Source organism: Palaemon carinicauda, chromosome 5 (assembly GCF_036898095.1).
Source record: "Palaemon carinicauda isolate YSFRI2023 chromosome 5, ASM3689809v2, whole genome shotgun sequence".
Classification (NCBI taxonomy): domain Eukaryota; kingdom Metazoa; phylum Arthropoda; class Malacostraca; order Decapoda; family Palaemonidae; genus Palaemon; species Palaemon carinicauda.
In genome coordinates, this window is record NC_090729.1 from 113828284 (window position 1) to 113850999 (window position 22716).

The 22716-nt window shown below is 39.8% G+C and overlaps 1 protein-coding gene across 4 annotated transcripts in view; it reads right to left on the minus strand.

The window, feature by feature from the left end:
- The window catches only part of Unr (cold shock domain-containing Unr), a 46042-nt gene that overhangs the window by 16772 nt on the left and 6554 nt on the right, over positions 1 to 22716 (minus strand). The window contains exons 2-14 of one of the 4 annotated variants that reach the window (XM_068373934.1): positions 19403 to 20744; positions 18216 to 18395; positions 17737 to 17933; positions 16550 to 16763; positions 10916 to 11092; positions 10230 to 10366; positions 9928 to 10102; positions 9043 to 9150; positions 8407 to 8580; positions 7519 to 7691; positions 6972 to 7169; positions 6098 to 6236; positions 3427 to 3526 (exon numbers count right to left, since the gene is read on the minus strand). In XM_068373934.1, the coding sequence (XP_068230035.1) occupies positions 3427 to 3526; positions 6098 to 6236; positions 6972 to 7169; positions 7519 to 7691; positions 8407 to 8580; positions 9043 to 9150; positions 9928 to 10102; positions 10230 to 10366; positions 10916 to 11092; positions 16550 to 16763; positions 17737 to 17933; positions 18216 to 18395; positions 19403 to 19954 (2524 nt within the window). In that variant the 5' untranslated portion in view covers positions 19955 to 20744. Of the gene's footprint in view, positions 1 to 3426; positions 3527 to 6097; positions 6237 to 6971; positions 7170 to 7518; positions 7692 to 8406; positions 8581 to 9042; positions 9151 to 9927; positions 10121 to 10229; positions 10367 to 10915; positions 11093 to 16549; positions 16767 to 17736; positions 17934 to 18215; positions 18396 to 19402; positions 20745 to 22716 lie in introns of all 4 variants that reach the window. The other 3 variants (XM_068373932.1, XM_068373933.1, XM_068373931.1) reach the window with 3 other exon arrangements.

Genomic DNA, 22716 nt, shown 5'->3' on the forward strand with positions numbered 1-22716 from the left:
ATGGGATGAGGCTCATGCTGCATGGGATGAGGCTCATGCTGCATGGTATGAGGCTCATGCTGCATGGGATAAGGCTCATGCTGCAAGGGATGAGGCTCATGCCGCATGCGTTGAGGAGGATGCCGCATAGTATGAGGCTCCTGCCTCATGGGTTGAAGCGGTTGCCGCATAGCATGAGGCTCCTGCCTCATGGTTTGAGGAGGATGCCGCATAGCATGAGGCTCCTCATAGCATGAGACTCCTGCCTCATGGGTTGAGGAGGATGCCGCATAGCATGAGGCTCCTGCCTCATGGGTTGAGGAGGATGCCGCATAGCATGAGGCTGCCTCATGGGTAGAGGAGGTTGCCGCATAGCATGAGGCTCCTGCCTCATGGGTTGAGGAGGATGCCGCATAGCATGAGGCTCCTGCCTCATGGTTTGAGGAGGATGCCGCATAGCATGAGGCTCCTGTGAGGTTCCTGCCTCAAGAGTTGCGTCTGCCTCAAGGGTTGAGGAGGTAGCTGCGCAGAGAGAGGCTCATGCTGTGAAGAATGCGGTTGCTGCATGCGTTGAGGCGGCTGCCTCATAGCATGAGGTTCCTGCCTCAAGAGTTGTGTCTGCTTCAAGGGTTGAGGAGGTGGCTGCGCAGAGAGAGGCTCTTGCCTCAAGAGTTGAGGTTCTTGCCTCAAGAGTTGAGGTTCTTGCCTCAAGAGTTGAGGTTCTTGCCTCAAGAGTTGAGGTTCTTGCCTCTAGGCGAGGTTCTTGCCTCTAGGCGAGGCTCTTGCCTCAAGAGTTGAGGTTCTTGCCTCAAGAGTTGAGGTTCTTGCCTCAAGAGTTGAGGTTCTTGCCTCAAGAGTTGAGGTTCTTGCCTCAAGAGTTGAGGCTCTTGCCTCAAGAGTTGAGGTTCTTGCCTCAAGAGTTGAGGTTCTTGCCTCAAGAGTTGAGGTTCTTGCCTCAAGAGTTGAGGTTCTTGCCTCAAGAGTTGAGGTTCTTGCCTCAAGAGTTGAGGTTCTTGCCTCAAGAGTTGAGGTTCTTGCCTCAAGAGTTGAGGCTCTTGCCTCAAGAGTTGAGGCTCTTGCCTCAAGAGTTGAGGTTCTTGCCTCAAGAGTTGAGGCGGTTGCCGCATAGCATGAGGCTCCTGCCTCAAGGAAAGTGGAGGTTGCTGCATAGCGCTGGTACCTGGCAACTCCCAATGCGGCAGCTCACGCATGGAGGCAGGAGGAGCCTCAACATCATATGTCTGGCAGGGTGGACTGCGCAGAGGTGGAGGAGCGCTCGCAGGAGGAGGTGTGCTAACCTTCTCTGCCTGAAACTCCTGTATCAACACCGCAAGCTGAGACTGCATTGTCTGCAGCATAGACCACTAGAGTTTAAGAAAGACAACAACAAACGGAGCTACTGTCCGTTGAGACTGAGGGTCTAAAACAGCTGGTGCGGCAACAGACGGAGTTACTGCCTGTTGCGATACCACCTTGCCTCTCTGGGAGGTGTGCAGTTGTCGTACTGCAGCAAGTCCGAACTGACCCAGTGCTAATGGCACCACCTAGGAGTTGGACTTGCGCGGAAGGGACCGACTTGCACTTAAAAGCTGCAAGATTTGGTCCATGGTTTCTGCGAGAAACCTCTTCCGCAGACGAGGAATAAATGGGCTCTCTCGTCTTTGTGTGGGTGGGGTGATCACGTCCGCAACGTGTGTAGATACACCCGAAACCACGGAGGGAAACGTCTGTTCGTCGATCAAGGCCTGATGAACCCATAAGTCCTTCGACGTTACTTCTCCCCTGGGCTTGGGAGCTTGTAAGAGGTCCCAGACTAGGCGAACAACTGGCACGAACAGACGAACCCTCGAACGCAACACTGTAACACTTTGCGCTTATCACTTTACCACTTTTGATTTTCTGTTTGCACTTATTTCACTGAACTCGAAACTTTAAGTGGTTTGTACCTGAAACACGCAATTCTATCCTTCATTAAAAGTTAGTAATTGCGAAAACAGTATTACAATGTAACAGAAAAACATAATGAAAGATAAATAATTCAGTGGCTGGAAAGAGACTAAACACTAGATCAAATAAACTACGTTTAAAATCTCTCACCGCATAAAGCCTGAGAACAAGAATAAAACTCTAGAAACGTTTACCTTCTTCCCCTAAAGAGACTAGGGAGAAGAGCAAAAACGATAACAACGTTACCCGCTTGAACGAAACGTTTATCCTCCTCTCTCTCCCTCCGTCTCTATCTCTCTCTCTCTCTCTCTCTTGACTTAGAACCTGAGAGATGAGCCCAATTATATATATCGTTAAAACATATTATTGTTAAAGGAAAAAAAAACTGAAAGATTTCCCAAATAAAAAGTTCCTTTATTAGAATTAAAACCATTTAAGCTAAGAAAGAATGAACAAAACGCTAGAATCGGTTTACTCTTACTGCAACGTGACACCGTGAATACTCTCTCTCTATCGTAACGATAGAGCGCAAGTTGAACGTTCTGAACGTCAACAACTGCAGAGACAAAACAAAACGTTAGTTCAACTTTGAAAACAGTACGAGACTATCAAAGAAATTCTTTCAAAAACATTAAAATAGCATAATATGTTAACAGGTAAAAACGAAATGACGGGCTCAATGTTAATTAACTTCGGTTCCAAGAAAAGACCGCCTACTATTAGGAAAGGTCGAATATAAACAAATATAAAAATTAATTTTAATAAGTTTATAATAAAAGGAAGATAATCGAAGAGAGAGATATAAAATAAATCTATAACTTTTGTTAAGCAAAATTAAGAAAGAGTCTATACTCTCTTCGACACCAACACTTCCGTCTAAGGGAAGGGTCGGCCATTAAAAGTGAAAGAGAGTTCATACTCTCTTCGTCACCAAAATTAAATCAAATTAATTCCAAAAACTTGCTAAGCTAATGATAAAGCTTCCTGAATAGCGAAGGCTAAACTCTAGAGCAAATACATCACCAAATCGTGAGCAATAACTCCAGAATCAACAGCGTATCCATGTAGGTCTAGCCGGAGGCACGACAGAGGAAAAATTGAGGTGGTGTTGACAAGAAGTACTGGAGTACCTGACCACAGATGGCGCTGTGGTGTTCACCCCCACCTGTATAGCGATCGCTGGCGTATCCCGACCGTAGATTTCTGTCGGCAACAGAGTTGACAGCTACATGATTATCGGGTAAGATTAATATTGAAAAATCTAAATTTGAAATGGTCAAGCAATACTACCATATAATTTTTTAGAGAAATAACCGTTTTGCTTCACTTCCAAGGTATTTGGCTAGTTTATGTTTTTCAGCTATTTAAGCAATGCATAATCCATTTAGATTGAAGGTTTCACAAATTTTGAGAAGCCTGGCTAATCCATACACAAAGAAGTCTTGAATAAAACATTATTAAAGTTTTTAATGTAATTACAATAACGAAGAATCTCCTTACCCTCATTGCCAATACATATTAAACCACAATATTCCTGTTGATCAGGGTTGATGGAACGCATAGACCTCAAAACGGTACCTTCGAAAAGGTCACCAATTACCTGTGAGGAAAGGAAACGAGGAAAAATAAAATATGAACAGTAACAATAAAATAAATATTTCTTATATAAACTATAAAAACTTCAACAAAACAAGAGGAAGATAAATTAGATAGAATAGTGTGCCCGAGTGTACCCTCAAGCAAGAGAACTCTAAACCAAGACAGTGGAAGGCCATGGTAAAGAGGCTATGGCACTACAAAAGACTATAGAACAATGGTTTGATTTTGGAGTGTCCTTCTCCTAGAAGAGCTGCTTACCATAAATAAAGTCTTTCTTCTACCCTTACCAAGAGGAAAGTGGCAACTGAACAATAATAGTACAGTAGTTAACCCCTTGGCTGAAGAATTGTTTGGTAATTTCAGTGTTGTCAGGTGTATAAAGACAAAGGAAAATCTATAAACAATAGGCCAGACTATTCGGTGTATGTGTAGGCAAAGGGAAAGTGAACCGTAACCAGAGAGAAGAATCCAATGTAGTATTGTCTGGCCAGTCAAAGAACCCCATAACTCTCTAGCGGTAGTACCTCAACGGGTGGCTAATGTCCTGTTTAAGTTTTAAAATACGATTGCCCAGTTATATAGAAACTATATTCATTTGGGACAGGAAGTACCCAATTGTCCTATAATAATCAGGCTTTATAACATAATTAACTTGGAGTAGAGATATAACATATCTATAATAAGTGAAGAAATTACTTGTAATAAGCTAACATCCAGTGTTGTAAAAGATACTATTAAGGCCTGAAAACCAAGTATTTTATCTCTTCAGTCTGGTTAAAGAACCTAATACATATGATAACTGTAAAGCTACTTGCCTAAAATGGAGAATGTACAGTGAATACTTTCAAAATACTTTAACTCCAATTATGGTTGATAAAATTTGCTCTCAAGGATTACTAAACATATGATGTTGAAATACTGTTTACCTAAACATGCACAGTCAATGATGCAGTAGACTAACAATGACCATACCTTAAGTTTCTTATTGTACAACAGCATTATTTACAATAAATTTTTCCAAGTTTGGATGTTACTGTTTTTAAAATATTTTGTTAATTTTTTCTCATATCGTTTATTTCCTTATTTCCTTTCCTCATTGGGCTATCTTTCCCTAACGGAGCCATTGGGCTTATAATATCTTTCTTTTCCAACTAGGATTGTACCTTAGCTAATAATAATAATAATTATACTACATTTACTGCAAAAACTCTTAAATCATCATATGATCACAGTAACTCTTATTCCTAGACACAAGCTTTCTCAAGACCACCTGTTAGCAGGTTGTCAGCAATGAGCATCAACAACGTTCATCTTACAGTTCTATTTTCGTATCGACTATTATCAAGGAAGCTATCTCCTTTGAGGTCATATTTTACTTAGCAAAGTAAGGAGCATACTGTATTAGATTTTATCATAAGGTTTCCTCGCATCTCTCCTGCTTCCTCAGGATCTTTTTCTCTCAACATAATCAAGTTATCAAAAACTGGATGGTTAAAATCCCAACTATGATTAGATTATTTTTTGTCTGAAAACTAATTTATTAAATAACTTCCCAACTGATAGGGCCATAAAAGAAAGTTCTTGAAAATTATACTGCACAGGAAGTCGAGAGTGATAAAGATTTGGTACATCTTGGCCAGATAGAGGAAGAGCAGTTGGAGCAGTAGTAGAATAGGTGCAAGACCATGGAGAGGATCTGTAACAGATGCCGAAACATGATACAAATGTTAAGGAACGGGCGCATAGACAAGGGCAGTTGCTGGGTAGAACACCCTTTAGGAAAAAAAAAAATGTAGCACCAGAAGCACGAGCCAAAAATGTTGCATGACATGGTGTTAAAAATCTTGTGGGAAAACCTAATTAATAATGTGTAGTAAAAGTTCTTACAGGTTTAAACAAAGATCTTTCCTAACAGAGCAAGATGAAAGGTTTAGCACCGGAAGAGACCGTACTATGCCTCCTCTCTCTTAAAACGGGGCTGCACATCATCACATTTAAAAGACCCCAACATAAGCAGATTGGAAAACAGCAACAAATCAAAGGGAGAGATTAAGAGTTCAAGGGAACAACAAGGGATTTGCACTTTCTGCCATTCACTCAATTCTAGTGTTAGCAGTAAGTAGTTATAGGACCTTGCACAGATCCTCACACATAGGGGGTATGGATAATCAAGTCTATCAATGCATAGATAGAGATGATGATTGGAGGGAGAGTTACAACTGAAGCTGGGTCATCTGATAAGCATTTAGAAACTTCAGCCAAATCAGGTTTGGCCTGTTTTAGGATTTCATCTGTTTATTTCCCATGGGAGGACATCTGTGCAACAGAGAAAACCTACATTCCTCGCAAACTTTGCCTTCAACATTAAAGTCTGCCTCTACAATCTACATACAGTACTTGTATTATGGGTCATAATGCAGGCTATACAGAAGAGTAGAATATTAAAGTAAAAATATCGAGGGATACCCAAACATAAAAAAAGACTCGCAAGCATATCAACATGACTACTGTGCCATAATTAAAAACCTTACAAAATTCATAAAATTCATTTGTAATAGACACCGATACTTACCTTTGGCATCAGAAGTGTACCTTTATTTAGGGTACGAACATTTTCGGCTGAAACTTTACCACCTGGTCCTGTTCGTGAGGACAAGGTATATTCCACTTCTTGACCCAATTCCAGGTTGTTGGCATCCCCTTCCACATTGCTGGAAAAGAAAGTGCCTATCATTGTTTGGAGGAAGAGAGAGGAATATCAAAATAAATAAGATCATCAAAGTATTGAATCTATGGCTCCAAAAGAGTAATTTTCACAAATATTTTCTAACTTTATAATTATCTAATAGAGAATTTCTTCAACTAGTAATTTTTATTTCAGCACCTAGCAAAAAGGAAAAGAAACCTATGCACTGGATACTAAAATTACCCCAATGTACTATAGAGAGAATTTTTTACTGCAGAGTTGTATCAAAAGCTGTCATTGTGATGTACAATTATGTTTCTATGTTAAATATATGACATGAAAGGTCATGCTAAAAGTAGTGTAAAAAAAAAAAAAAAACTCCATGTAAATATATGGTTGTTTGGAGTTCTTTGATCACAATGATGTTAATGGTTGAAATCAATACACAGTTGCCTGTGAAACAGAAATGAGTTTCTACACGTGAATTACAAAAAACTCTGCCTAATTATAGAACACACTTACATAAACTATGACAAATTCTTTCTAGCCGACATTAAGAAGATATCTCAATCACGCCTCCATCCATTAAAGTTAGGATTTAAAGTATAGCATTTATAAAGGACAATATTAATCAAAGTGAAGAAAATATGTAACTGAAAACAATTTCACTAGTTGGGCACAAGTTACTGACACCGTCCATTCCCTACAAACCTACCAGATGAGCTGTTAACACAAATACGAGTACCAAAATAATAATCACCTGAAGTGGAAGAAGATCTCCTTATCATGTGCTATTGTTTCGATAAACCCAAAGGTGTCTTTCAACGCTGCCACAAAACCTTGGTGAAGGGTATTAGACGAACGAGGTCCTGCGCTACATCCGTTCATATTACTAGTCCCATTAACTACATTGCCGTTGCTACTATTGAGGTTTGCATTGCCGTTACAATTTGAGCTACTGTTATTAAAGAAACAAAATATATACACATATGTAAAATCATCTTATTTTGGAACAATAAAGGCATCACTTACGTAAAGAAGAATTATTATTTCTCCGTAAAAGTAAACCATAAGATTCATAATGCACACTTCATCATATCAAAATATAAGTTTGCAGATAACATATGTACGCCAAACATGATTACTTTACAACTTCATACTCTTTTAGAGGACAGCAAAAAAATTCTGATTTAACTTAAGTCAAAAAGAGAAAATTCAGGTGTCTAATTAGTACACTAAACCACTTATCTCTATCAAATGTATAGCATACAATCAGCAGTAACAAGAAAACAAAAACCATGCCATACTTGGAAGAAGCTGTCTTCATTTTCCCAGCTGGAAGGATTATCACAGGTGTGGTGGTGGTGCTGTTGTTGCTAGTTGCAGTTGGTTGCCGTGGATTGGGTTGCCCTCGCACTACGCGCAGGTCCATAGCTACTAACTCCTTAGAACGCTTTACTTGATACAGGTTGAACTCAACCTAAAGAAACAAAAATTATACAGGTTGAACTCAACCTAAAGAGACAAAAATTATATAGGTTGAACTCAACCTAGAGACAAAAATTATACAGGTGGAACTCAACCTAGAGACAAAAATTATACAGGTTGAACTCAACCTAGAGACAAAAATTATACAGGTTGAAGTCAACATAGGAGACAAAAATTATACAGGTTGAACTCAATTTAGGAGACAAAAATTATACAGGTTGAACTCAACCTAAAGAGACAAAAATTAACTTTTGAAACATATTAACAAAAGAATAATTAGACCCAACTTTTCAAGAACTGAATGCTAAAATGGATGCCTAAGTTAAAAGACAATAGAGCCTTTTAAATGTTACCTAGCACTAATTTTCATATCTTTTGTAATAAACTTTCTGGACGGATAGGTATATGACATTCAAAGCCCTTGTAACAAGGCCAGATGGTTATTCAACACCAAAACTTTCGAGTGAACCATAAAAAGGGTCTAGATGTCCTTTATCTAAAAATTATAACTAAAATAATTGACAAAAAATTGGAAAAAAATATTAGTCAAACAAAACAAAACACCCATTATGGTTTAAACTAACATCACAGCTGGGGATAAATTGTATTAAATCATGGTTAACTAACCTAACTGTGGCTACGTATTTGCATAAAAACTGCATCTTTTAAACTCGGGTTAAACCGTATTTTTAAATCCCACAACTTACCTTATCTCCAACAACAGGAGGTTTATCACAGTTGTTTATGGCATAACAATTTACATTTTGCTTCACTCCATCAAGTGTGTAAGATATGACGCAAGGTTCTTGCACTTTCTCAGAAGGCGATGTGCGACCGTTCTTGAAGGAGTTCCGGGGACTAGCTGGGGCTTCTGTTATAACCTGGGAGAAAAAATTTTAAAAATATATTCTAGAGGTTTATTTTATGAATAAATTATGACAAAATATTTTTTTTTATGCATAAACCTAACTCTCAATGTGCTACGGATTTTAGGATGGTGGGGAAAATAAATCGGCTATATACAAATAAAATTATCACAGCTTGTAACTATCAAGTTTCAATAAATCCATTGCCAGCCAATTAATGTAACCTTTAAACTCATTTGCATTGCCTAATATTACACAGATTGTGACAGTAGTTTCAAAACTTTCCTTATTATGAACTCAGCCAAATTTTCTACCAAGGGGAAGGGAAAAAACAACCGGTTGGTGCTTAAACACAACAAGCAGGGAAATTATTATTAACACAATCTAAGGATATAAAAAATAGTCTTGTTCAAAATTCACTGTCCAACCTTTAATTAGTTATTTCCCACTAAGGCTCCCTCATCTGATCATACTTACTGTGCCTTGTAGATCTTCTTTCAAAAGCACTTCAAACTTCACAGTACCAACTGGTAAACGGTGGATGCGAATAGCACTTTGCCGGTTGGGTGACTGACTGGAGGTATCCTGCAAATATAAGATACAGCTTTTGTTAATTTATAAAACATAAAAAGTTGAATACATATGTATCAAGTTCACAAGAAAAATAACCCAGATTCCTCTATTCAATAGATGATTGAAAACATCCGGCAATTCATTTATCTATAAAATTATATAAAAAAAACCAAACAGGTAAAACCAAAAAATCCTTGACAGGAAATACTTAAAATTTCTAAACTTAGACTCTACACTTTCTTCATAACCATTTTGAATAATTATAAGATTGTTATTAGGTGGAAATAAGTTTCCTGATGTATGATCTAGGGATTCTAGGACTACCTATTTCCACTCCCAGAAAGACGTTAAGTATTTTTCTTCCGTAAAAACTATAACCCACTAAAATAAAAAGTATACTAAAGTCAAGAGAAGTCTAGTATACTTATTACAGCATGAGCAATTAAAAGAATTTTGCTAACAACTTCAAGATTGTTTTATTATGTTCAACAGCTTCCTGTACACGGATCATTATTATAATTACTAGCCAAGCTACAACCCTAATTGGAAAAGATGCTATAAGCCCAAGGGCTCCAACAGGGAAAAATAGGAAAAGGATTTGATCATTACTGAGTAATTGTTCCAAAATACCCCTTACATTTATCACCAATATACACAGAGACATGGATACCCAAGGTACATTACACACCAAAAAACAATAACAAGTACAGTATATGAGACACCAAAAGCAAAAGCAAGAATATTACACAAAAAAAAAAAAAAAAAAAAAAAAAAAAAAATTTGTAATACCTGAGCGACAGTAAATTCGACCTCGTCATTGAGCGCTGTCTCGCCCTCAGGGTCGAGAAGTTCGTTGTAATGGAAGAACATCCTTGCCTCCCGATCAGCACACTTTATGAAGCCAAAGTCTTCCTTTATTGCTACGATGATGCCTTGCTCCCTCTTTTCTCCCGAAACAGTGAAACTGCAAACAAAAATTTTCCTTTCGAAATTAATGACAACAAATATCCTGTTCAAAATGATGGCAATATTTGATTTCATCACAACCACGTATATTTTTTCGTCAGAGAGAGCGAGAGATGGAGACCTACCTCTCGTCCAGCAAGGATATATTAGTTGCTTTCTGAAGGTGGTCACGACGATCTGTGGCAATGTTGAACTGAACCCAATCTCCGTGGCGTAGAGTAAAATCGCCTTTTTGATCTCTCTCTCCAAATTTGACCTCAACCTATGAAAAATTTGATAAATGACTAACAAGCAACCAAACAGTTGAAGAATTAATTTAAATCTTCTTATATAAAATAAACATTACTGTACCCAAATACTGGACACTTCAAACAATCCAAGTACTAAAGGATCTCTCCTCCTACTGAACAACATTATATCTTTAACCCTTTACCCCAGGCTATTTGGAAATTTCCAACCCTTAACCCCCAGGGGGTTATTTTTTTCCCAGCACATTTTACAGTATATATTTTTTTTAAATTGCTCTAACAGCCTTAATTTTTGTCATAGAGAGGTCAGGTTGGTCTCATTCTCTTGGAAAATGCCTGAATTTTTTCAAAAAATTATCAAAAATATGAAAAAAGAAATTTCTATAGTTTTTTTGCAAGGACGTACGGGTACGTCCATGGGGGTAAAGGGATGGCTTTTGTGAAACGTACCAGTACGTCCTTTGGGGGGTAAAAGGGTTAAAAGCAAATAAAACTAACTTTAAAAATAAAATGATATAGGCAGGAAACTACTATACACAAAATTTTTCAGCTGCTCAACATACCTCCGAGCGATCCTTGCCTCTGTACCTAATTCGTCCGGTCAGTGGATCCTTCTGACTGTGCCTGGGATTTCGTTCAACAGGTTTAAGAACCTGACCCTTTATCAATTCTGGGTTGATATCTTCAAATACAACAGTACCTGGACTCAACTTTACCATGTTGGTAGCAACTTCCTTTCCCTGGAAACATAGATGTGAAAATCAATACTAAATATTGGCACTTTAAGTCCCAAGAAATACTTTATATAACAAAGAACACCAATAGAGTTTGACACAAAAATCATATACTGTACACTATAATTTTCTAGACATTACTGATGTTAAAAAATTACAGAAAAAGAAGTTTAGTGACTTGTATAAAATATTCTACAAACACTACTGTATATACATTATATCAACAGAAATTCTTTGACAAATTTTTGTCATTCATCTACGACAAATTTTCTTTCTTGGAATCCAATTTTGTTAAAAAAAAATACGTAATTTTTCGCAGAAATTGCGCTGAAAGGCTCATATACAAAGAAAAAAGTATTGTGCATTCATTTTACCAAATTAACAAATCAAGTTTTTGGAGTTTTCTATTTACTAGGGAACTCCAAGGCTGGATAGCACACACTACTAATTTGTAGTTTGTTTTTACAGAAACTTTAGTGTCATTTATTTGGGGAGTCTTTCTTAGGTGGGAAGTCATCATACTGGACAGGTCCCTATTTAGCTCTAGGAACGCTAATAGATTACTGTACCATAAGAGAGGAGCTTATATATGTATATAAATTTGACCATCAAACAGGCTCGTAACGAAGCAGGGTCGATATATCATCCTCAATTCCCTAGTTACTGACCTGACAAGCGTTAATACTTTCGAATGAACAGTAGTCAAACTGTAAAGAAAACTTGACCCATAAAAATGTCACAAAAATCAAAGAGAAATTGTTATTCTTGCTGGAATCACAGTTCCTTCGGTGAGAGTACTCCCCGGTGCAGCTGGCTGAAATAGGAAGTCTAGGAAGTCGTCTTTTCAAGATCGCTGCACTAAGGACCTGAGGCACTGAATGGTGGTTGTGGAAAGCCATGGTTACAGCAAGACCACGAATGTCATGAGGTCTAGGAAGGTAAGGGCCTGACTCGCTTCCCCTGTAAATTTAAAGGCTCTAAGGATAACCACCAGCAACCAAAAAAAACATGTATTCTTGGAAATCTTCATCTTGGTGCATCCTGTGCTCACAAACAAGTTGGAGATCCTAGGTCAATGATGAACTGTTCTTTAAAGATATTTCCTGATTGCCCTTACAGGAGAGGTTAACAGATTATCAGGGTATCAGTTACCTAATAGATGAGATCATAAAAGTCAAATCTTGTATTGTTAATGGCCGAATTACTAGTTTTTGCCACAAACTCAGAAACAAAGGAAAAGGAAAGGTCTTTCCACCCCTGGGAATATGATACATGGTACGACAGGCTATGCAATTCACTTGCCCTCTTGGATGATGACGGGGCTATGAGAAAAACTGTCTTCAGGGTTAGATCCCTGTCGGAGGCCTTATTCTAAGGTTCAAAAAGGTGCCATCTTGTGGGACTGTAGGACCTTTACCACATTCCCAGATGGGGGCTTAAGTTCTCGAGGTGGGAGGTCTGTTCAAAGCTCCTAACTAGAGCTGACAGTTCCAACGAGGAAGGGTTTGATTCCCTTCACTTAAAAGACCTAGTTCAAGGCCGACAGATAGCCTTTGACCATTGTAAGAGAAACTTCTCTTTCCACAGTAACAGAAAAAACTGCTATTATGGGAAAAATGGAGCAATATTCCCCCTATGACACCATCCACAGAAAGTCAACTTCTTCCCCTGAGAGACCACTACAGAAGACTTCCCGAGATTTCCTGTAAGTTATTTCACAGTTGGTCTCAAAAGCCTTCCTTTTGAAGATGCTGGAGAACCTGCGGCATCGTGGTGCTTTCTCATGTGTGGTTGCCACAGTGGGTTTGGCAAAGCTGAAAGTTCCCTTGAAACTTCTATTTGAAAATTCAAAAGGTCTGGATACTACTTTGCCTGAGGTCACCTCGGGGCGACTAGCATTACTTTTACATCTTGAGACCAACGTATCTTGTTCAACACGACAAGCAAGTCCAGCCCGTCCCACGGGGGCTGAAATGCATGCTCCATCGCCGCAGCTAGGTCGGGGACTGGAGAGCAATACACCAGGAGTTAGGTGTTCAGGTGAGTGGCAAACATATCTAGGGTTGGGCAACCCCACAGAGTCAAAAGACATCTCCACTTGAAGCAAAGGCTGTCCTGAATCAACTGTCGTCCCCAGTTGGCTGTCGTCTGTTATGACATTCCTATTCCCAGAAATATTGTCGGCTAAAAAGAGAAACTGCGCTTATTTAAGCCCAATGATGGATCCTCACTGACAGCTAAGAGAGTAGGTGGAATACCGAGCCTACTTGCTTGTTGATGTAGGTCACTAACGTAGAGTCATCGCTCATCAACACCACAGAGTGACCTTCGAGGGTTTCTGAAAAGTGGAGTAATGCTTGGTATGCCTCTTTCATCCTATGTAATTGATGTGGAAGGTATTGTCTTCTGGTGACCATATTACTGAAATCTGCTCCCTCTGAAGGAAATTTGTAGTGGTGATCCAAGTAAAAAGTTCTTTGCCCTCGACCACCACAAAGAGATACGTCCTCACTTCTAGGAGCACCTCCACTAAAACTGCAAAAAGGTCTAACATTTGCGACCACTGGCTTTTTAACGCCCACTGCACCGAGCGAAGGCGCATCTTTCCGAAGGGAACCAGCTTCTCTGGCGAGGTTAGATGTCCCTGGAGTATCTGCCAAGAGTGAGATGGGAGAGATTCTCTTTTGAGAGAGGGTTTTGCCATTTGCTTGAATCACTGTATCCTGTCTGATGACAAACATACTGATGATGCTAAAAAGGTGGAGGAGAGATTCGTCACCTTATCGCTAGGAACACACAGGAATAAGAGCAGCTACATCGGGATCAATTGGAAGAGGATTGGGATGTGCATCTTGATGAAAGGCTTTCTCTGACGAGAAAGGACTAAAGGTGGCAATTTTGATGATCTAAAGGACCGTAACGAATTACCAGCAGCCGAGACTTGGTTGTTGAAGAGGTCCAGGGTATCACGAGCCTGATTTGACAACAATAAATCATATCGATGTTTAGTGCTGTGAGATTGGGGAAAGATGGTGTCTATTGCACAGCGCCTGCTCGTAATTTGGAAATGTGAGGGGTCACCCCAACTGTGTTGACAGTGGATAAGCCTCATCACTGAGGAAATGCAACATCTGAAATCCAGAGGAAGGAACCTCCAGGGTGGGGGGGGGGGGGGGTGTTTTACTGTACACCAGCGGAACTGGTACCTACTCCAGCAGCGTGATCAGGGGAGTTCTCAATAACAATAAGTGAAGGGCCATCGTGTATAGGCTCCTGTTGAGGAGTAGTACGATGAGGTTCCCGTTTAGGAACAATATTGGAGGATTTAACCTTTTCATGTAGAGAGGAGACGTCCCCTTTTTAGTTTTCATTTGTTTGATGTCAGCTACCCCCCAAAATTGGGGGAAGTGCCTTGGTATATGTATGTATGTATGTGCGGTCCTGTGTTCCCGTCTTTGATCAAAACATTCAGACAAATATACTAAAAGAGAATGAGTGGAGCCATGTTCGCTATTGCGATACGTGTCTAATTTCGTAGGAACAAGGGTGGATAGCAGGAGACTTCTTCAGAGCTAGACATTTGCAAAGATAATATTTTTCTGGAGAAATCCACCATGAATGTCTGTTTTGGGAAGCAGAATATGGTAGGGAAACTCGTCTACGATTCCCATCCGATGACTTGGTATTCTGTGCTTGGGGTGATTCCACAAGAGGAAAAGGGGGTCAAGCGATCTGTCACCCTTTTCCTTTTCTGTCACTGAAAAGAAGAAATATCTGAAACAGAAACTGCTCCTCTCTCGGCTGCCTATGGTACGTTGGCTACTCTCCCAGCACTTTTAAGAATTATAGGTAAGGTAATATTTGTCTATGCAAACCACTTGAGGTAAAATATTACGTTTATTACCATTCATTCGTCTAAAAGAGGGGCCGGGCTCTGAACGCGTAGGAGCTCGTGAGCTTGAAGCAATTTGATGATCAGGCGAAGTTGAAAGGTGTATGTATTCCAAGGCACACCCACATGCTGGGGTCACAGCATGATCGGGTCATGTGTCTCCACGAAGGCGAGATAAGATGGCGGTACATTCATGCGCAGGGATGGCTACACGTTTTGAGACGTCAGCGTGAGCAGGGAAGGGGGCGCATTCTGGGATGTCTGTACGTACGCAGATACACTTAGTTGATACTGCGATAACTTTGGCCTTCCAAAACATGTTGAGAAGGGGACGACGTATTTGTACACTGATGAATCGGCCATACCTGCAAAGTATCTGTCGTGGATAACACTGTGGATGTCCTAACAACCTCTAGATAAGGGTAAATGCTTGGACTAACCTAGAGAAACCTTCTGTAGAGAAAGCGATGCCAAGGATCCCTTGGTGAATGAGGAAAGCTGGAGGTACAAGTCAGGAAAGGCAAGCACCTCCCAAGAGGGCTGCCTGGTACGCGAGGATATGGCAGTCTCATTCGGCATATGCCAAGTTCTTGGATGAGAGTAGGGAGAGATCTTCAGCACTTTTAACTGGAGAATCCCATAAAAGTGAGAAGTCACCATGACTAAAAAAATCTGAAATAAAATGTTCACCACTGAGCACGCTCATAGGTGGATACATAGATCTGTTAAGACTTGTATAATCTGGACATAAAGATACTGGAACAACTGAATCCTGTAAAAGCTGTGCTGGGGCCGAAGCCAAAGGATTAGTATCAGTTAGCGACTCATGTTCGCCATGGCCTAAGGGCAACAAAACAGTGACCTAAGTTCCACTAATCTGAAAGTTATCTTTACGATGGTTGTCAACCTCAGTTACCGGGTTCACAGAGGGGATCGGCAAAGGAGGACCAAGGTGGGAGAGATCGTGCGTCACAAAAAGGAGCTTGTTCTCAAAGGAAGACGACGAGGAAGGGGATCTATCCCCCTTCGCTCGATTCTTGCGATGTGCACAATACTTTTCCCAATGGGAAGGTGGCCACTCCTTGCAAAATTCATAGGGTGAATTGTACAAACACGGCTTGCCATGGCAGCTCGGGCATATGGGGTGCGGATCAACATCGCCCCGCCTCATGAATGTTCCATAAGGGCAGCCTTCATGACAGGGGGGCAAGTCTGCATGGTACCTGAAAAGCTTATGATCTTGCACAATCACTGAAAAGAATCATCCAACGTGGAGCCATGTTTGTAGCAAAAGAATGGAGATCCGTTAAGGGGCAGTGTGTCTCAGCCTCCCAGAGGATCAAGCACACTATACAGTTTTTGAATTGACTAGTAAACTTATATAAATACCAGTTGGGCAGCCTTTTCTTGTCTTGGTCATAGTAAATGGCCTTAGGGGTAAAGTAAACCCCATATAAATGACTCGAAAATTTGTATGGACGTAGGAACAAACCCTTTTTTATCAATACTCAAGTTAAAAGCATTATCCCCCTTAAAACTGCTATCAAAAGAAAGGGATGAAAGCCACTAACATTTCTTGTCTGGATGTAAAACTCCACATCATCGCCCAACTTCAGTCCAGATGGAATATTCTTTGCTTCTGAGAAGTGAAAGAAAATTTCGTCGACAACGTCGGCTCTTTCGATGAAACCGTAAGAGTCTTTAATTGTATTGACAATACCTTGGTACTTCACGGGCTGGGCTGGGTTCTCCAACCGTACATGCCTAGCAGCTAGGTTGCCCGTCCTGCTTAAAAGTATAAGAGTGGAGACTACTTTACTTTCAAGTTTTCCACTTGGAATTTTTTTTTACTTTAAACTAAGTGTTGGATATTTTATAAATGATACTGAATTTTATGGTATAATATCAATAGAGTATTATAAATTGAATTAATAGTTGCTCTATAATTGTTTGAATGAATTAACACCTTAAAATGCAAGCATATCTAAGTTTTTTTTTTTTTTAATTGCAATCACTACCTTGAACCTAACTTATCCCATTCATAAAAGGCGAAATATTTTTTGTGGATTTTCATACACTAAAATATGAACAAAGTTTGAAGTCTTTGTGACAACGATGTTCAAACTTATGGCTGATTACTCGAATTGGACATTTTGCTTGACCGTGATCTTGACCTTCAAAAATTTTATCATTTCCAGCATTTTACATAACAGTTAATCCCTGCGTTTCATTAATCTACGATTAAAATTGTGGCCAAGAAAAACACACAAAACAAACAAACGTGGTAAAACATGACCTCCTTCCAATTTGATTGCCGGAGGAAATTACATGAGAAGTCCACAACACCTTGTGAAACTCTAAAAATTGTATAAGCTGTCATACCATTACATCTTTAAAACCTCTGCCTCAAAAATTACTAAATGTTTGTTCAGCAATACCAAAACATTGTCCATTTGTAAACAATCTAACACTCAAATAACAGGCAGGGCTATAGCCTTGACAAATATCCAAACAATTATAGAGCACATCAAGAACTCTTAAAAAATGCTACTAGAAACTCTTAAATCATTGAAAATTCTCCTTGAAAGAGCTACAGTAGTAAAAGTACTAGAAACATGCAGTGCTATACCTTCATGATTATTTATTTTAGGAAAAATTTTCATAACACAATGCAATACCTTTCAATTTACCATTTAACTGTAACTTCCCAAAAAGTCTATTGAAAAGATCAACTACTGCTGACGAAGAATGCCCTCACCTTTGGTTAGTAGCAATTTGAAAACTGACTTTATCGCCTGGTTTGAGCGTCACGTAACCTTCCACGTCCTCCTTGCCGTACGGCAGGAAGAAACACTCCCCACGATTTTCGTAAGTGATGCGTCCCTGGTGCTCCCCACCGGACTCGCTGCGGAGTTCTGTCGTGACTATGCCAATCACACGTTCTTCACTTAACACCTACGGGGAGGACAGTAAGAGCAACACTTGATAAATGCCTTACTTACAATCTGGAAAAAAATATCTTGGATCTTCAGTATAGAAAATGAGTGTTGGAATAGCGTGTGAAATGCGTAATGAGAAGTATGAAAAGATGAAGACTAATAACATGGAGAAGTTGACAAGCAGCTAAGGAGTCTTCTATGTAGTTGTATAAAGCAGATAATGTTATAGGGGACACACACATATATATTACTGCTGCTTAGTTTCAATTAAAAGAACTATGCACCAAAAGACTCCTACCACTTCTGGCGAGATTTTCGTGACAGCCGATGCAATTGGTTTGCCAGTTCGCCGATCGAAGGTCACCTCAAATTCAACAGGGTCACCTATTCTTAGATGTTCAGTGTTTCCGTCAAACTGGGAAAAGTGGAAGAACAGTCGTGCTTGGCGCTCACAGCACTGAATAAATCCATACGTTTGCTGCAAAGAAATTCAGTGGCTTCTCAGTACAGTAATAACAAACTTTATAGAACACAACATTTTTTAAAGAAAACTCACTGATTACAAGACTAAGATCAAGTTAGATTTACAGGGTTCATCTGGTAAAACATCCAAGAACTCGTCTAGCTTCTGTTTAAATAGGTTGTCTAACTGAACTGCGAGGGTCGAGATATACATCAGAGTAGACAGTTTGCCACTTAACTTTCATGGCATTCAGGATAACGTAGTAGCCAAGGAAATTGTCAACAATTTTTGTGAAAGGAGGAAGTATGGCTCCAGCTGATGAGTGCTACCAAAATCGTGAGAATGGTGATAACATCTCGCTTTGAAATTATTTTCAATATTCATACCATTAGTTCAAAACAGTTTACTATGACGGCTGTAGTGATTTACTGTGACCAAGTTCTCATAAGAACCAAAATGCTGACCTAGATGTCATGATTTCCTACCATAGCATGTGTACACAACTTAGACTTCTCAAAAGGTTGCTTCATTTTCATGACCCAAGGAATAGCTCATATTTAAGCATAAAATTTTATATGCAAGTCACACAAGGCCACAGGAAGACACGTGATTCAGGAAGTAAAGGAGTTAAGTATAGCGCCGTCAATATCACTAGTCACATGCAAAAAATGACAATAGTGTGAACCTATTGCAGAAATTAGGCACTTGGAAGAGCAACTTTCCATTATACAATGATCTTTATTCTGTCATTTTATTAGTTCAAGGAATGATGAATACAAAGCTATGCCCATACAACTCTATTTTCTTATTTCAGAATCTAACACATCATTAAACTTATAATAGCCAAATTTTAATATTGAAGTCAAATTCTAACCCTTGGAATAAACATCAGAATGAGCTAATAGAGGCTTGCTATAGAATGACCACTTACCCCTTTACGTCGGAATGATCTAAAAGCTTTCTAAAGAAAGCCAACTAACAATTTTACACAAAAGGTAAAGCAAACTAAGAAAACTACTTACCAGAAGTTTCTCAATGATGCCAGTCTCCCGTGCGCTCTGGCTGTTTCCAATTCCATTTGTGTGGGAGAAATTATTGGTTTCTTGATTTGTGGTAGTGTTGTTGGTGTCACTGTTGAAACCATTCAAGGTGAAGGTCCCGATCTTGTAATCGGCAACAGGAGGAGTGTACTGGGAGCTGGAGTTGGAGGAGGAGGAGGAGGAGTAGTAGTTGGACGAGATAGAGTTCAACTGTGGGGAGCGGGGAGGACCCTGAGTTTGTGGCGTTTGGGTTGCCTGTTGCGAGTTTTGATTCAAATGGTGGCTGGACTGGTGGTTGGATTGATAACTTGGCTGCGGGTTCGACTGATTATTCATGTGTGACGAAAACACGTTGTGTTGTGCGGGGGCTGTGTAGCTCGGAGAAATGGGAGGCATGCTGCGAGACTGATTGCGATTGTAGTTTGAGGAGTCATAAAACCCGTTGTATCGGCCGTGGTGAAGCGATCCCCCGTTGCAGTCCAGTACTGCTGGTTCAGAGATAGGCGGCTGGAAAAGATTCCACTGAGGATCCATAGTGATGATTCTTATTTGTTGGTTACAGCTTCTTGATCACTAGTTTTGTTATACTTCTTTATAATAGGAACACGAATTACACGATTCACAGAGAGGTACACGGGACAAATCTAAAATTTTTTTATATTTTGATATCAAGTCCACAGGGGCCTTAAAAAAACTAGAGTATTTAAAACGTTCTAAGAGTATCAGTAGTTCATCATCTTTCACATGTCAACAAAGTATCTCGAATAAAAGAAAAAAAAGAGAAAACTGAACAGGAAAACCTTACTTTCCCATTAGTTAATGGGATTGTAGCAAAACAATACAAACACACAGACTTTGGTAAACAAAGATTCTACTTAACACAGATTCTTACGACGAGACCAAGTTACAGATATCTTGACAGAAGGGGCGGTGTTTTAGAGGAACACTTCATTAAGTTATTTATCAAGCCAGACTTTGTAGAGAGAAGACTTGTGGCTTGGCAGTTAACTGGCTTATTTGGGGGTTTACTGGTCCTCAGATGTCAGTCAGTAGCTTGTGCCGTGCTTCGTGTGCCAATGTTGATTGCCAGCCAGTCTTAAGTCTTCACATACACACGATAGTTGTGTTTAAGCTTTCTTCTACCGCAGTGAATACCTTGGACTTTCTTGGCAGTTGTGCTTGCTTGGAATTATACTTGTTTAGGTTGCTTTGGTGCTATAATCTACGTTAAGCTGAATCATTAGTTTTAACTTGTTTCTAGACTAATCGGTTAGGTTTGCTATTTGGTTGATGGTATTTTCAAGTCTTGAGGTGTTCAGACTTTCTGTTGGGAGAAAAGAGTTTATGATTTATACTGAGTAATAGACTACCTGTACAACGAATTTTGAAGAAAGGCTATGGAAAATAAAAGATGGGTAAGCTTGCTAAACAAATACTGTACATATATAAACCACCTTAATTTTGAGTTCAATTGTATACATAGTCCCCAACTACAGAAAGAATTTGCTAACTGTAGCTAAATTTTCTTACTTTCCAGCCACAGAGAAAAAAGTAAAAATTCATAAACATGCAAGAACTGTTCCTAAAAATTACAAAATTTAAAAGTAATTATTTTTCCTAACTATACATACCCGAGTTCTTTACTGTACTTGTAGGAATAAAATAACAACAAAGGCTGGAATACAAGTTATACTTCTAATGCGTTAACACCTGCTAGGGTAGTTACCCTGTCGGCCGCAGGGTGGCTACACTTCATCTCTCACTAACCTCAATTGAATTGCAGTTGGCAAAAATACAAATGATTTTTCAAATGTGATTTGTTCCTTCACGAATACAAACCCATCGTTCTTTACTATAAGAGACTCATCCTTAGAAGGGAAGAAGTCCCCGTTCCAAATGGCTGGAAACTAACCCAGGAATCTCAAGGTTAGCATTAGATGTGACACCCTGAGTTTCTACACCTCGTGAACCCAGAGATAACAGACAGTAATCACAGCCTGTACATGTAAGGTAAGGAGAGTTTAGAATTTTACTTCACTGTGCTGAACTCAAAAGTTAAACAGCATAGCTAATAAATAAATAAACTTTGCTTGGTTCACATTTACCCTTCTAAGAAATGTGGGGAACAGAGTCAAGAATTCTTGTAGCAGCCTGTAACAGAAAGCAAGTGAGCTTACCTATATCAGATCAACTCAAGCTGGTGAGAGTTAAATTGCTAAACCCAAGAGAGGAGAGAGAGAAAGGAAAAAGGCCAGTCACTCTTCACTTTCATCTCAGACTAGCACGTAACCTCAGCCATCGATCTGCAGATACTAGTCCTGTTGAGGAGCCAAGGAAGATAGTGCAGGACCTAGAGTCCATGGTACTGCGAGTCACATCTATCAAGTAATGGGCTGTGAAGGGGTTTGTCTCTTTCAGATCCCTACCTTAAAAACCTGTGACACAATATTTTCTTAAAAGGCCAAGAAGGCCTCGTATGTAGTAGGTCTTGATGCGAGAAGAGAGGTCTGATAAACCTGGTACGCTTGAGATAGCTCCTTAACGTCTTAACAGGACATGGTAGGAGCTGATAAAGATTATCAGTTACCTCCTAAGACTATAAACCTGAAAAGAAAACCTTGGGTCCATAGAAGCAGGATTCTGTGTTTTAGTAATAAATTCAGAGACAAAGCCCCGAGAAACTTCCCTCCACCCCCTTGAATGGATGATGTCCAAAGATAGCCTAAGTAGTCCACTTACCTGCTTGGTAGAAACCAAGGCAAGAAGAAACACTGTCTTCTGGGTAAGGTCCTTATCTGATGCGAATGAGACACCTCCTTGAGATTCGATCGGTCCAACGGTCTCCAAACACCAGAGAAGGTCCTTCTTGGGGTGCGGTCCTCCCTGGATAAAACTCTGGGGATGAATGAGTACTAATGAGGAGCTGTAAACCAAGTGAGAGGAGCATGCAGATGTAAGTGACTCCTTTCCAATGAACTGGTCTCCCACCTTCATAAAAAGGTCCAACGATCCCAATCTGGGTTTGGCACCACAAAGAGAGCAACACACCAAACCGAAGACTATCTTCTCCCCTTCGGTGAAGGAGGTAGAGCTTTTCCTACACCAGCAACAGAGCGGATCATCCAAAGCACTACGAGGGTGCTCAAATCCTGAAAATCTGCGAACTGGTTCAGGGCATTCGTCTAAGGTGATGGGAACCAGCCTGTAGGTGTCTGTGTTTGAGGTGTGGCGTCACTGCCAGCGAGTGTGACAGACTTGGTTCCTGTGATGCTTTTCAGAACAAGGCCTTAGGTTAT